The following is an 11,803-nucleotide window of genomic DNA, read 5'->3' on the forward strand; positions in this document are numbered from 1 at the left end:
CCCTCCCTCCCTCCCTCCTTCCTTCCTTCCTTCCTTCCTTCCTTCCCTCCTTCCTTTTTTTTTTGTTTGAAGAGCTATTTTCTAAATGAATATCCTTTTATTGGACTTTTCAAGTTAAAATTGAATTTCATTTTAGATCTTTGATTGTGAAAAACTATGAAAAGGATTTTTACCAATTGTGTGATGCTGTAATACCAGTTCTTAACAATGGTGCTTAATAACATTCTCTTTTTCATTCTTTAGTGCATTACTGTTTCATTTCTTTCAGCATCATGTATCTTTCCTGTAAGAGTGGAGCTTTCTTTCTTTCTTTGTTCCCATGTCTCTTTAGAATACCAACAGTGGCTGTCTCCCTTTGTAATTGTGTTTTAGGTCACTGGCCCTGTTCCGACCAGAGATCCTTCTGTGAGAGCAGACAGAAGGAATATGACTTCTCCACCATTCCTGGCTGCCAGCCCAATGGAGAACCCAGCTCTGTTTAATGATATCAAGATCGAGCCCCCAGAAGAGCTCCTGGAGAGTGATTTCAACATGCCCCAGGTGGAACCTGTTGATCTCTCATTTCACAAACCGAAGGCTCCGCTCCAGCCTGCTAGCATGCTGCAAGCTCCAATCCGCCCTCCCAAGCCACCGACTGCACCTCAAGCCATTATGGTGCCTACTTCAGCTGACACAGTCACTTCAGCAGCCATTCCTACTGTTCTCACTCCGGGCTCTATCCTGGCCTCGTCTCAGGGGACCGGTGGCCAGCCGATTTTACATGTGATCCACACCATCCCCTCAGTCAGTTTGCCAAATAAGATGAGTGGACTAAAGACAATCCCGCTGGTGGTCCAGTCTTTGCCTATGGTCTATACCAGTCTGCCTGCAGATGGGAGCCCTGCAGCCATTACTGTCCCACTCATTGGAGGAGACGGCAAAAGTGCTGGATCAGGTAAGCAAGCAGTTTACTGCTTCCTCAAGACACGAACCTTCAGAGATCTTCCCTAACTCAGTCAGCCTATCTTGTCTCTTTTCACGGTTTACAATTTTGAGGGACACTATTCTAAAGGGAAACTGTCCTAATAATTTTTAAAAAGTGTTTTAAAAATAATTTCTATATAATGCTTAAGAATGTATAATGAACTATGTGTCTTGGCACGTATCTGTAGTCTCAGATTGCACGGCTGGGCAGAGTGATTGTGAATCCCAGGCTAGCTTTAAGTTACATAAGGAGACCCTGTAACGAAAGAACATATAATTGATCTCCTTTAGACCATGTTTCTCAAACAGGAATGCATATTCTTGAGCGAAATAGTCTGTATTTTCCTAGCATCTTCATATACTATTATCTAATGGAAAATCATTTAAAGCATTATATTCAAAATACTGCCAATTTAAAGCAAAATGCAAAATCTGAACACTGAGTTAAATTACAACTAAACAACAAAAATGTTGACACTCACTATGACATTGTCTGCCCCTGGGACTTCCTAGATTATTGTGCTGGGTTTTTTTTCCTGTGCTATTGGTAGAAAACTCAACCTTCCTATCATTACCATACTTAGGTATGCTTAGCTCTGGTTACTCAGACACTTTCCGTGGTCTCTGTGTAAGAGTCTCTGCAGTATAGTCACATTTCCTGTGCAGCCCATTAGTTGACACCAATATAAGCTTCCTTTTAAGGTTTGATTGCTTTTAAGATTTTATTTGATTTCAAGAATGTGAAGGACTTTTCCTAACCGAGTTAGATGTTCTCCAGAATCCTGTGTTAGGATGTGCCTGTGCACTCTCCAGAGACACCCACCACAGGGATCTATATATTTACATTTTGTAGTACTGCTGATTGAATTGAGCATCTCACACATACTAAACAATATACTAAACAATATACAAATGCAGAGTGTATTACTGCACTCTGCCCCCAGCTTTCTTTTGATGTAAACAAACAAACAAAAACATTGTCCTCAACAGCACAGTTCCCTTTATACAATTATGTTTATTTTAGTTTATAATCAGAAATGATCAAAGAAAGTCTCTTGCTTCCGATATGATTGGAAATAGTTATCGTCACCAAAGGGTGTTATTACAATCAGGTTTTTAGGGCTGTAAATGTTGGGATAATCCTAGGACTTCTCTCAAGACACGGAACTAGTCATAGACTTCAGTGCCTCCAGGATATATTGAAGCTGTCTTTTCTAGTAGACTCTTTCCCAGGAGTCTGAGGCCTAGAGATGGATGGATCACACTTAGATTGTGTCCTAGGGAAATCCACTAGAAGGACAGCTGCCCACCTTTCAAAGACACCTCTGTCGCTTCCTATGCTAAACAAGGTTGAGAAGCCACTGCCTTTCTCTTCTTTCTTTTTGAATGATTTTTCTATTTTACTTCCACTTCTCAATATGGGGCAAACTTGGAATCCTGATAATAATCATAGAGATCTGTACATTCTGGTCTACAGTAGCACCCCTTTCTTTATTTTCAGTCAAAGTTGACCCCGCCTCCATGTGTCCACTGGAGTTTCCAAGTGATAGTGATGAGAGTGCAATTGAAAGTGGCTCTTCAGCCTTACAGAGTCTCCAGGGATTTCATCATGAGTGAGTACTTAAAGTGTGTGTGTGTGTGTGTGTGTGTGTGTGTGTATGTGTGTGTGTGTGTGTGTATACATCCATGTGTGTGCACACATGCATGGCAAGTATATGTGTGTACAGGTATCCATGTATGAAGGTAGAATTAACAGGACACAATAGTAAAAGTTTAAGGAAAATTAAAAAAAAAAAAACAAGCTGCTTTTTCCCAAGAACTATACAAGTGTGTGTACATGTGAATGTTTGTACATGTTCATAGAGCTACATTCAAATTGTATATATCATGAATTCTAGCCATGAAAAAAAGGTTCTAATTTCTTATAAATTGTAGTTTTGTAGTGTTTTTCTCTTAAGTTTAAAGTAGCCTGGTCTTCTAATCATAAAATGGTTTGGGAGCAATTAGCTTGCATTGAGCAAAACATGTTGTATGAAAAATGTGTTTTGTTAAGCACAAGAATGGCACTTGTTGAAGTGAAATGTTCACACTGTTTGACAAGGAAATATTACCACCTCCGGTGCTTTCTCAGGAGGCTGCATTCCCTCAGCGAAATAGCCTGGTTCAAGGAATGGCTTCCAGGGTTCCAACCATTTCTTCTCCAGGGGAGCTAGCATTAAAATTTGCCTAAATGATAAGATGGTATGAAATAGCACCACTGTAATTGGGCCTGTCTCTCTTTCTTTGCTTAGACCAGCAACAATGGTCCACATGCAGGGAGAAGAGTCTCTTGATTTAAAGAGAAGACGGATTCATCAGTGTGACTTTGCAGGATGCAGCAAAGTGTACACCAAAAGCTCTCACCTGAAAGCTCACCGCAGAATCCATACAGGTCAGCCCTGCCCCCTGCCCCTGCCACTATTCCAGCTCCAATACATACTTGCATACATAGATACATAGTGATGAGCCTAGGGAGGGAGCAAAAAGCTACAAGGAAGAGAAGACCACTTATGGGGTTTGCCCTTTTGTGTTGTTCTTACCTGAAAACCACTTTCATAAAAACAAACAAAAAAAACTGTCTAGCAAAACAAAAAGTCTGGTACCTTCCAAGCAAGTATGCTACTGTGTCTAGTTTTTCATTGCTAGGTATTAAACCCAAGGCATCTTGCATGCTATCCTATGCAAGTACTCTACCAACTGAGCTACATCACTAGTCCCATAGGTTTTTTGCTTTGTCTGCCCTCAAACTTGCTATGTAGCTGAGGCTGACCTTGAATTTTTGATGCTTTTGTCTCCACCTCCAATTTTTTTTTTTGTTGTTTAAGTAATTCCAATCCTGTTTGTTATGGATTAGTTCACTTTTCCACCCACAGTATCTTAAAAAATCATTTTTCTCCATATTCTTTTCAGTAATTGTGATTGATCAATTGGTTGTTTATTTATTCATTTGTTTGTTTATTCATTTGTTTGTTTGTTGATTATCGCCCTTCTGACCAGGCTGGGGTTGAATCTCAATATAGGTTTCTTTTGTGCATCTGTGATGGGTAAAAACTAAGCATTTTTTTCACGTATTTACTGGAGTATTTGTATTTCTTCTTTTCAATAGTGTATGTTCACATTATCTTCCCCTTTAGAGAGTGAATTACTCATTTCCTGTTAACTTTTCTGATTTCTTTGTCTATTTTGGCTGTTGATCATCTATCTCATCTACCTTCCTTTTTTTTATTAGATATTTTCTTTATTTACATTTCAAATGCTATCCCAAAAGGTCCCTACACCCTCCCCCCGCCCTGCTCCCCTACCTACCCACTCCCTATGAATGACTAGCAAAGGTTTTTCTTTCATTCTGTAGGCTGTTAATATCTTTTGTTGACTGTGTCCTTTATTCTACAGATGCATTTTAATTTGTTATCATACCATGGGTCAAGTCTTGATTTTATTTCCTGATCTATTAGAGTCATTTTGAGGAGATTCTTGCTCATGCCTACATCTTGAAGTATTTCACATACTTTGCTCAGATAGTTTCAGAATGATGGGTCTGACACTAATTTTGGTCCCACTTTGAGTTGAGTGTTGTTTAGTGAATGCTAAGGATATATATTTTTAATGTTTTGCATGTGGATATAACCAGATTTCCCCAGCACAATTTCAGGATGAACTTTCTCAAGTATATTTATATTAGCTACTTCTCGACATTGAAAGTAAATATTGAAGTAAGACAACTTTAAGGGGAAAAGATTTATTATGGTTCCTGATTTCAGAAGTTGTAGTCTCTGGCCACCTGCCTGCCTCCATTGCTTTTGGTGAAGCAGAGCATTATGGTAGAAGAAAGTGGCTCACCTCACGGTGGTGTACAAGAGATACAGAGTTTTAAGAGCACGAATGTATTAAGCATTGATCATGACCCTCATAATGCAGTCCTTCCTCGCATTACCAGCTAGGGACATAACCTTTGTACCAAAACATAACAGTATGGGTTGTTTCTTTGTTTTGCTTTAGTCAAGGATTAGCTGGCTATAGATGTGTGGTTTATTTCTAGATTCTTTATTCTATTCTGTTGGTATGTGTGTCTGATTTTATACCAGTACTATGTTTGTTTTTTTGTTACTAATGCTCTGTAGTATGTTTTGAAATGAAATATTATAGTACCTTCTATTGTAGTAAATCTCCAACCCCAATAAGCCTGTATAAAGAATGCACAACTCAGTTACAATATTTATAAACTGTAGGCCTAGATTGGGCAGATTTACTACTATACTACTCTATTCCCCAGCTATGAGATCCCTTGCTACTTGTGGCTTCTCCAGGCCACGTGGTTCTGTTCCATCTTCCTTCCACCTCTTATTCCTCTCTCTTTCCTCCATTTCCTCATTTCTCTCCTTCTTCTTCTCTTCCATTACTCTCTGAAACCCCCAGATCTACCTTTTTCTTCCACTTCCCAGTCACAGGCTCTAGCCTTTATTTGACCAGTCAAAATGAGCACAAGGTTCACATGAAATCACCTGAGTACATGATCCACTCCTCATCTGGGCAGACCCTCTTGAGAAAGCAGAATTAACATCAATATACCAATAGCACCAGGGCAATTCACAACAACCTTCAACATAATACATTTCCTCAGAATTGATTTTTTTAAAGACTTATTTATTTTATTTATATGAGTACACTGTAGCTGTCTTCAGATACACACCAGAAGAGGGCATCAGATCCCATTACAGATGGTTGTGAGCCACCATATGGTTGCGGGGAATTGAGCTCAGGACCTCTGGAAGAGCAGCCAGTGCTCTTAACTGCTGAGCCATCTCTCCAGCCCCTTAGGATTGTTTTGACTATTTCGGTCTTATGCTTTAATATAAATTTCAAGATTTTCTTTCTATTTTTTTTTTTGAAGAATGTGATAGGTGTTACATTAATAAGTAGATTGATTTCAGAAATGTGATCATTTTATAATACTTCCTTGACCTGTCCAAGAAACTGGGAGGTCTGTCCATGTTGGAATAGTTATGGGTTTTGGTTTTTTTGTTTTGTTTTGTTTTTGTTTTTCAGTGTTTTATAATTTTCATTTTTAGTCTTCCATCTTTTGGTCTTCTGTCTCCTTGGCTAGATTTATTTCAGGATAATCTTCGACATTTGTGATTGGGGTTCATTACTTTAAAAATGACACTTATCGATTTATATTGTGTGTTGGGTAGGTGCTTGTGCCACAGGTATTTGTATGGAGGTCAGAGGACAAATTGCAGGAGTTGGTTCTCTCTTTCCACCATATGGATTTTCAAGTGTCGGGCTTGGTTTGGTAGCAAGCATCTTTACCAACTGAACCTTCTCAGCCTATCTTTCTTTGTTTCTTCTTTCTTATTTGTCTTACCTTATTGCCATGCATAAAATTTCAGTATTATATTTAAAAAGAGTATGGCTTGTATACATTTTGTTTTATTTATTTTTTTTACAAGAAGCTCTTTTAGTCTCTCCTCATTCAGTATTATGCTGATTATATGCTTACTGTATCCTTTGTCAGGTTGAGATGTGATCCTCCTGTTCCTAATTTCTTCAAGGCTTATCTCTGAGTCCTGTTCCACATTTATCAAGATGATCCTGGGATATGTATCTTTGATCCTATTTATGTACTGTGTTACATTATTCATTTGTGTACATTAACCCATCCTGACACACCAAGAATGAAATCAAGTTAACCATGGCTTATTATTTTTATATGCTGTTTAATTCAGTTTGAAAATACTTTATTGGGGATTTTTGTGTCTGTGTTCATCAAAGCTGTTGGCCTGTAGCTTGTTTGTTTGCTTTTTTTTTCCTGATGTGTCCTCATCTGGTTTTGGTGTATATCTAGATAACACTGACCTCAGTTTGAACACAAGCTTTTTTTAATCACAGTAAGATGGAACCCAGGGTCCCCAATTGAGAAGCTAGAGAAAGCACCCAAGGAGCTGAAGGGGTCTGCAACCCTATAGGTGGAACAACAATATGAACTAACCAGTGCCCCCAGAGCTGGTGTCTCTAGCTGTATATGTAGCAGAAGATGGCCTAGTCAGCCATCACTGGGAAGAGAGGCCCCTTGGCACTGCAAACTATATATGCCCCCGTACAGGGGAATGCCAGGGCCAAGAGGTGGGAGTGGGTGGGTAGGGGAGCAGGATGGAGGGAGAGTATAGGGAACTTTCGGGATAGCATTTGAAATGTATATAAAGAAAATATCTAAAAAAAAAAATCCACCAGAGAACTCTTAAACCTGGGGGGAAAAAAAAAAAAGAAAGAAAGAAAGAAAAAGAAATAGACTTCTTCAGGGTGCAGTGAGCTCAGAATGCCACATGATGGCAGCAGTTTAACAAGCCAATTATTCATTTGGGTGTAGTGAAAATAGGAATTCCTAGGAGAAATCCTTGAACAATTATAATAAATTCTATACATAGCGAAACTGTTGTGAACTGTGGAGGTGGGCTACTACTTTATTGAATAAAAGTAAAAAAAAATTATATTCCCTATAATCTCCTTTTTAAATGTCAATACTCATGTGTAACTGTTTAGGCTTTTCCCTTTTGTTTGGTGAGAGAGATAGACAAAGGTAGTCCTACCTAGTCTAGAACTCATTATGTAGACCAAGCTGGCTTTGAACTCAGAGATCACTCTGTTTCTTCCTTATGGGTCTGGGATTAAAGGTGTGTACTACTACACTTAGGTTATCTTTACTCTTAAAATATCCAGGTGTGTGTCAGTCTTCTTACAGGCTAATGTAAAAATTTCTGAATATTGAAATGATCAGTAACTAACATTTTTAATCAACCAAATAGTTTCCTGGTACTACTCCAAACCTGTGAAGTCAGGCTGGACCCCATTCTGTTGTCCAATTATCTAACAGGTATACAATTAATTAGTGAACACTTGAGAGGGTTAGTAGGTGTTAGCAGTAAGTTAAAAGAAACTAAGAAAATCTGATTGGCACCAGACATTAAAACTGCGAACCTGTAAATGCCTTGGAAGTTTTATAATGGGAAAGGAGGGATAGAAGAACAAAGACTGATAGCCTCTTTTTTTCTCCATTTATTTATTTATTTATTTATTCATTCTACATCCCGATTGCTGTCCCCCAGTTTCCCCTCATAGAGTCCCTCCCCCACCCCTCCCCTCTCCTCTGAGAGGGTGGGCCCCCCTAGGTATCGCTCCCCACCCTGACACATCAAGTCTCTGCAGGGCTAGGTGCATCCCTCTCCCACTGAGGCCAGATAAGGCAGCCCAGTTGGCAAAGGATTCCAGAGATAGGCAACAGCTTTAGGGATAGCCTCTGCAGCAGTTGTTGGGGGACCCACATGAAGACTGAACTGTACACCTGCTACATTCATGCTAGGGGCCTCAGTTCAGCCCATGTATGCTCTTTGGTTGGTGATTCAGTTTCTGGGAGCCCCCAAGGTTCCAGGTTAGTTGATTCTGTTGGTCTCCTGTGGCATTCCTGTTCCCTTCATTTCCTTCAATTCTTCCCCCAACTCTTCCATAAGAGTCCCCCCGCTCCAGTGTTTGGCTGAGGCTCTCTGCATCTGTTTCAGTCAGCTTCTGGGTGGAGCCTCTCAGAGGATAGTTGTGCTAGGCTACTGTCTGCAAGCATAACAGAGTATCATTAATAGTGTCAGGGATTGGTGCTTGTCCATGGAATGGATCCCATGTTGGGCTGATTATTGGTCGGCCATTTCTTGAGGCTCTGCTCCATCTTTCTCCCTGCATTTCTTTTAAACAGGACAGGACTACAGAGTGAATCTCAAAATAGCCAGGGCTGCACAGTGGAACCTTGTCTAGAAAAAAGCCAAAGAAAAAAATTAGATTTATTTATTTTCATTTTATGTATATGGGTGTTTTGTCCATGTGTATGTCTATACACCATGTCACATGGTGTCAACAGAGCCCAGAAGAAGGCATCAGATCCCCTGGAACTGGAGTTACAGATAGTAGTGAGCCACATCTGGGTGCTGGGAATTGAGCCTAGGTCTTCTGTAAGAGCAGCCAGTGCTCTGAACAACTAGGCCATCTCTCTAACCCCAATTAATCAACTTTTGCAACAGAAGCTCACTTAGAAACCTAGTTTAGCCTCAAATTCTTGACCCTCCTACCTAAGTTTCTTTAGTATGTGTTATATGTACATACTAATACACACACACACACATTGTGCTGTGGTAGTTCTTCTTATACTAATCCCTTCTTTTCCTTTCCTTAGCATGCATATCTCATGTTACAATCCAGCTATAACCTGAAGTCTCCAAGCATGGAGCTATCTAAAATACTTGGGCTTAACAACTCTCCCATTCCTTTTTATGTATACATTTCTGACCTTACACAGAAGCAAGCTTTTGCTGAGTGCTCTTTCCACTGAGTCGCCTGTTCTTATTGTAGATGACTTTATTTCAGATTGTTCATTAGGAAGTATCAGATGAGAGAACAGAGTTATAATAGGGTGGAAAGTGGCAGCAACCTGGATCTCTGTTACAGTTTGCATGTAGAATTCCGCGTATGGGCTCATGTGTTTGAAAACTTGCTCTCCAGCTAGTTGTGCTGTTTGGGGGAGGTTACAGAAATTCTGGCAGTTGGAGGTTGACTGTAGGAGGTGAATCTCCGGGACTAGGCTTATAGCCCATGCATACTTTCTATCCTTTTTCTGCTTCCTGATCTATAGAGATGTGAGCCAAGCTCCTGACTTAATGGAGCCTCTCATCACCTTGTCTCCTTTACCATAATGGACTATATTCATTCCTCAAACTGAGAGCCAAAATAAGTGTCTTGCCGGGCATTTGGTTCCAGAAATGGGAAATGTAATGAATATTGTTCAGATTGTACTGTTTACTAGCAATCTAGGTTTCCTTTTGTTTGGGGTTTTTTCCTACTCCTTTTTGAGACAATGCCTTACTATACTTGCATAGCCTGGAACTCACTATGTAGACTAGCCTGACCTTAAACTTGCACTGTTCCTCCTGCCTCTGGCCTCTACTGTCTCCCTTTTAAAATGCTTTGAACAACCTTTTGAGATATTTTTACCTTGGTTTAGTGTTGAGAAAATAGACCTGGCCAGGGGAAAGGATTACTCAGTATATGGTTAGCATGGTAAAGGTAGAATTCGAGCAGAATTCAATAGCTCTTTGAGAGCCTGTGTTCTTCCTGCTACACTGTCTCAGCCTAACTTCAGAACTTCAAGCAGCAGTATGTAGAGGCATTTTTTAAGTTTTTCACCACAAAAACAAAACAAAACAAACAAAAACAATATGTAAAATAATGCATATGCTAGTTAACTGTATTTAACCAGTCCCGTAGTGTGAAACTAGAAGACATGCAATATGATGTTCATTTGTCAAACTAATTAATTTAAAAGGTGAATAACAAGTACTTCTTCAAGGCGACTGTCTTACTTTTTGACTGAAGCTTTGATATACATGTAAATTATGTATTTCTGCTGTTTTTCTGATTACCTTCAATATCATCATGTTTTTCCTGCAGGAGAGAAGCCTTACAAGTGCACCTGGGATGGATGTTCCTGGAAATTTGCTCGCTCGGATGAGCTTACTCGCCATTTCCGTAAGCACACGGGCATCAAGCCATTCCGGTGCACAGACTGCAACCGCAGTTTTTCTCGATCTGACCACTTGTCCCTCCACCGCCGGCGTCATGACACCATGTGAATATCACAGGCCACAGCAGACACGCTGCAATGGCCTCCTGAGTGTGTGCTGAAGTTGTAACTACGTTTGCCTCTTTGACTACAACTTGCCCCCATGATTGGGGTTTGAACAGCCTACTGAGCCAGGTTAATGAGACTGGAAAACAAGTTAGCTGGTCTCCCATGCGGCTCTTCATATTCCACTTTCACCTCTCCACTGTCCAGACTTCAGTTTTTGCAACCTCTTCCTGGGTTGAATTCAGTGCGGCGCCCATGGCTGCCCTCCCTGATCCCTCATGCTACATTATAGACATTTTTCCTACAAAAACAAACAAAACAGGAATCAAACTCAAGGCTGTGAACAAACATCCGCTGCTCTCCCCTCCCCCCGGTTTTCTCTTGTTTTCTAAAGATTTTATTCATGTGTGTGTGTATATATATATATACACACATATATGTGTATATATATATATATATATATATATATATATATATATATATATACACATACATACTGTAACCAGTACTTAATATCACTTAGCAATGTCCTAAAATGAGTTTTTTTTTCAAAGTTGTAGCTACAAGGGGCATAACAGTAGAGTTGGTTGATCAAATTTACATAGAATTGAGTCTGAAATACAGAGTCTCATGCTAACCGTGAAGGTTTTGTAGATCCAGTTTTACTTGTTCTTAACAGTTTGGTTTACAGGCAGTGCCAGCCCTCCTTTTGAAGTTCATCAAGAGCAATGAAGGGATTCCTTGACCTCCTTTTCCTCCTCATGCTCCTTTAGAATAAAAGGTTTTATGGCACAATTCCATTCTTTTTAGGTTAAGTTTGGACAAATATTCAAAGCACAGAAAGATAGATCAGTAGGGAGAAGTATTCTAGGAAAATATGTGGGCAGTGACAGGCAAGAGCAGACCTGGGAGCACCCTGTGAACAATTACTTGGATAAGGTGTTAGAACTGCTGTTTATCCCAAACCTCATTCAGAGGGCAGCCTGTTGAAACATCACTTTCGATGGGCTCCACTGTACTGTTTATTCTTTTGTTTACATAAGGCAACCATTCAGCGTATTACCTGATGAGAAATTGCACACTGAGCACGTTATAGAGAGGTGAGGGGTTGCACTAAAGGAATTTTGTTTACTTCAT

General features: G+C 39.9%; 1 protein-coding gene across 1 annotated transcript in view; it reads left to right on the top strand.

Annotated features, from left to right (window-relative positions):
• The window catches only part of Klf8 (Kruppel like factor 8), a 31,174-nt gene extending 20,212 nt beyond the window's left edge, over window positions 1-10,962 (top strand). Inside the window, exons 3-6 of the mRNA XM_021154097.2 lie at window positions 373-934; window positions 2,465-2,576; window positions 3,255-3,394; window positions 10,489-10,962. Coding sequence (XP_021009756.1) covers window positions 373-934; window positions 2,465-2,576; window positions 3,255-3,394; window positions 10,489-10,670 — 996 coding nt within the window. The 3' untranslated portion in view covers window positions 10,671-10,962. The remainder of the gene's footprint in view (window positions 1-372; window positions 935-2,464; window positions 2,577-3,254; window positions 3,395-10,488) is intronic.
• Window positions 10,963-11,803: the final 841 nt, after the last annotated feature.

The sequence above is a fragment of the Mus caroli genome, chromosome X (assembly GCF_900094665.2).
Source record: "Mus caroli chromosome X, CAROLI_EIJ_v1.1, whole genome shotgun sequence".
Classification (NCBI taxonomy): Eukaryota; Metazoa; Chordata; class Mammalia; order Rodentia; family Muridae; genus Mus; species Mus caroli.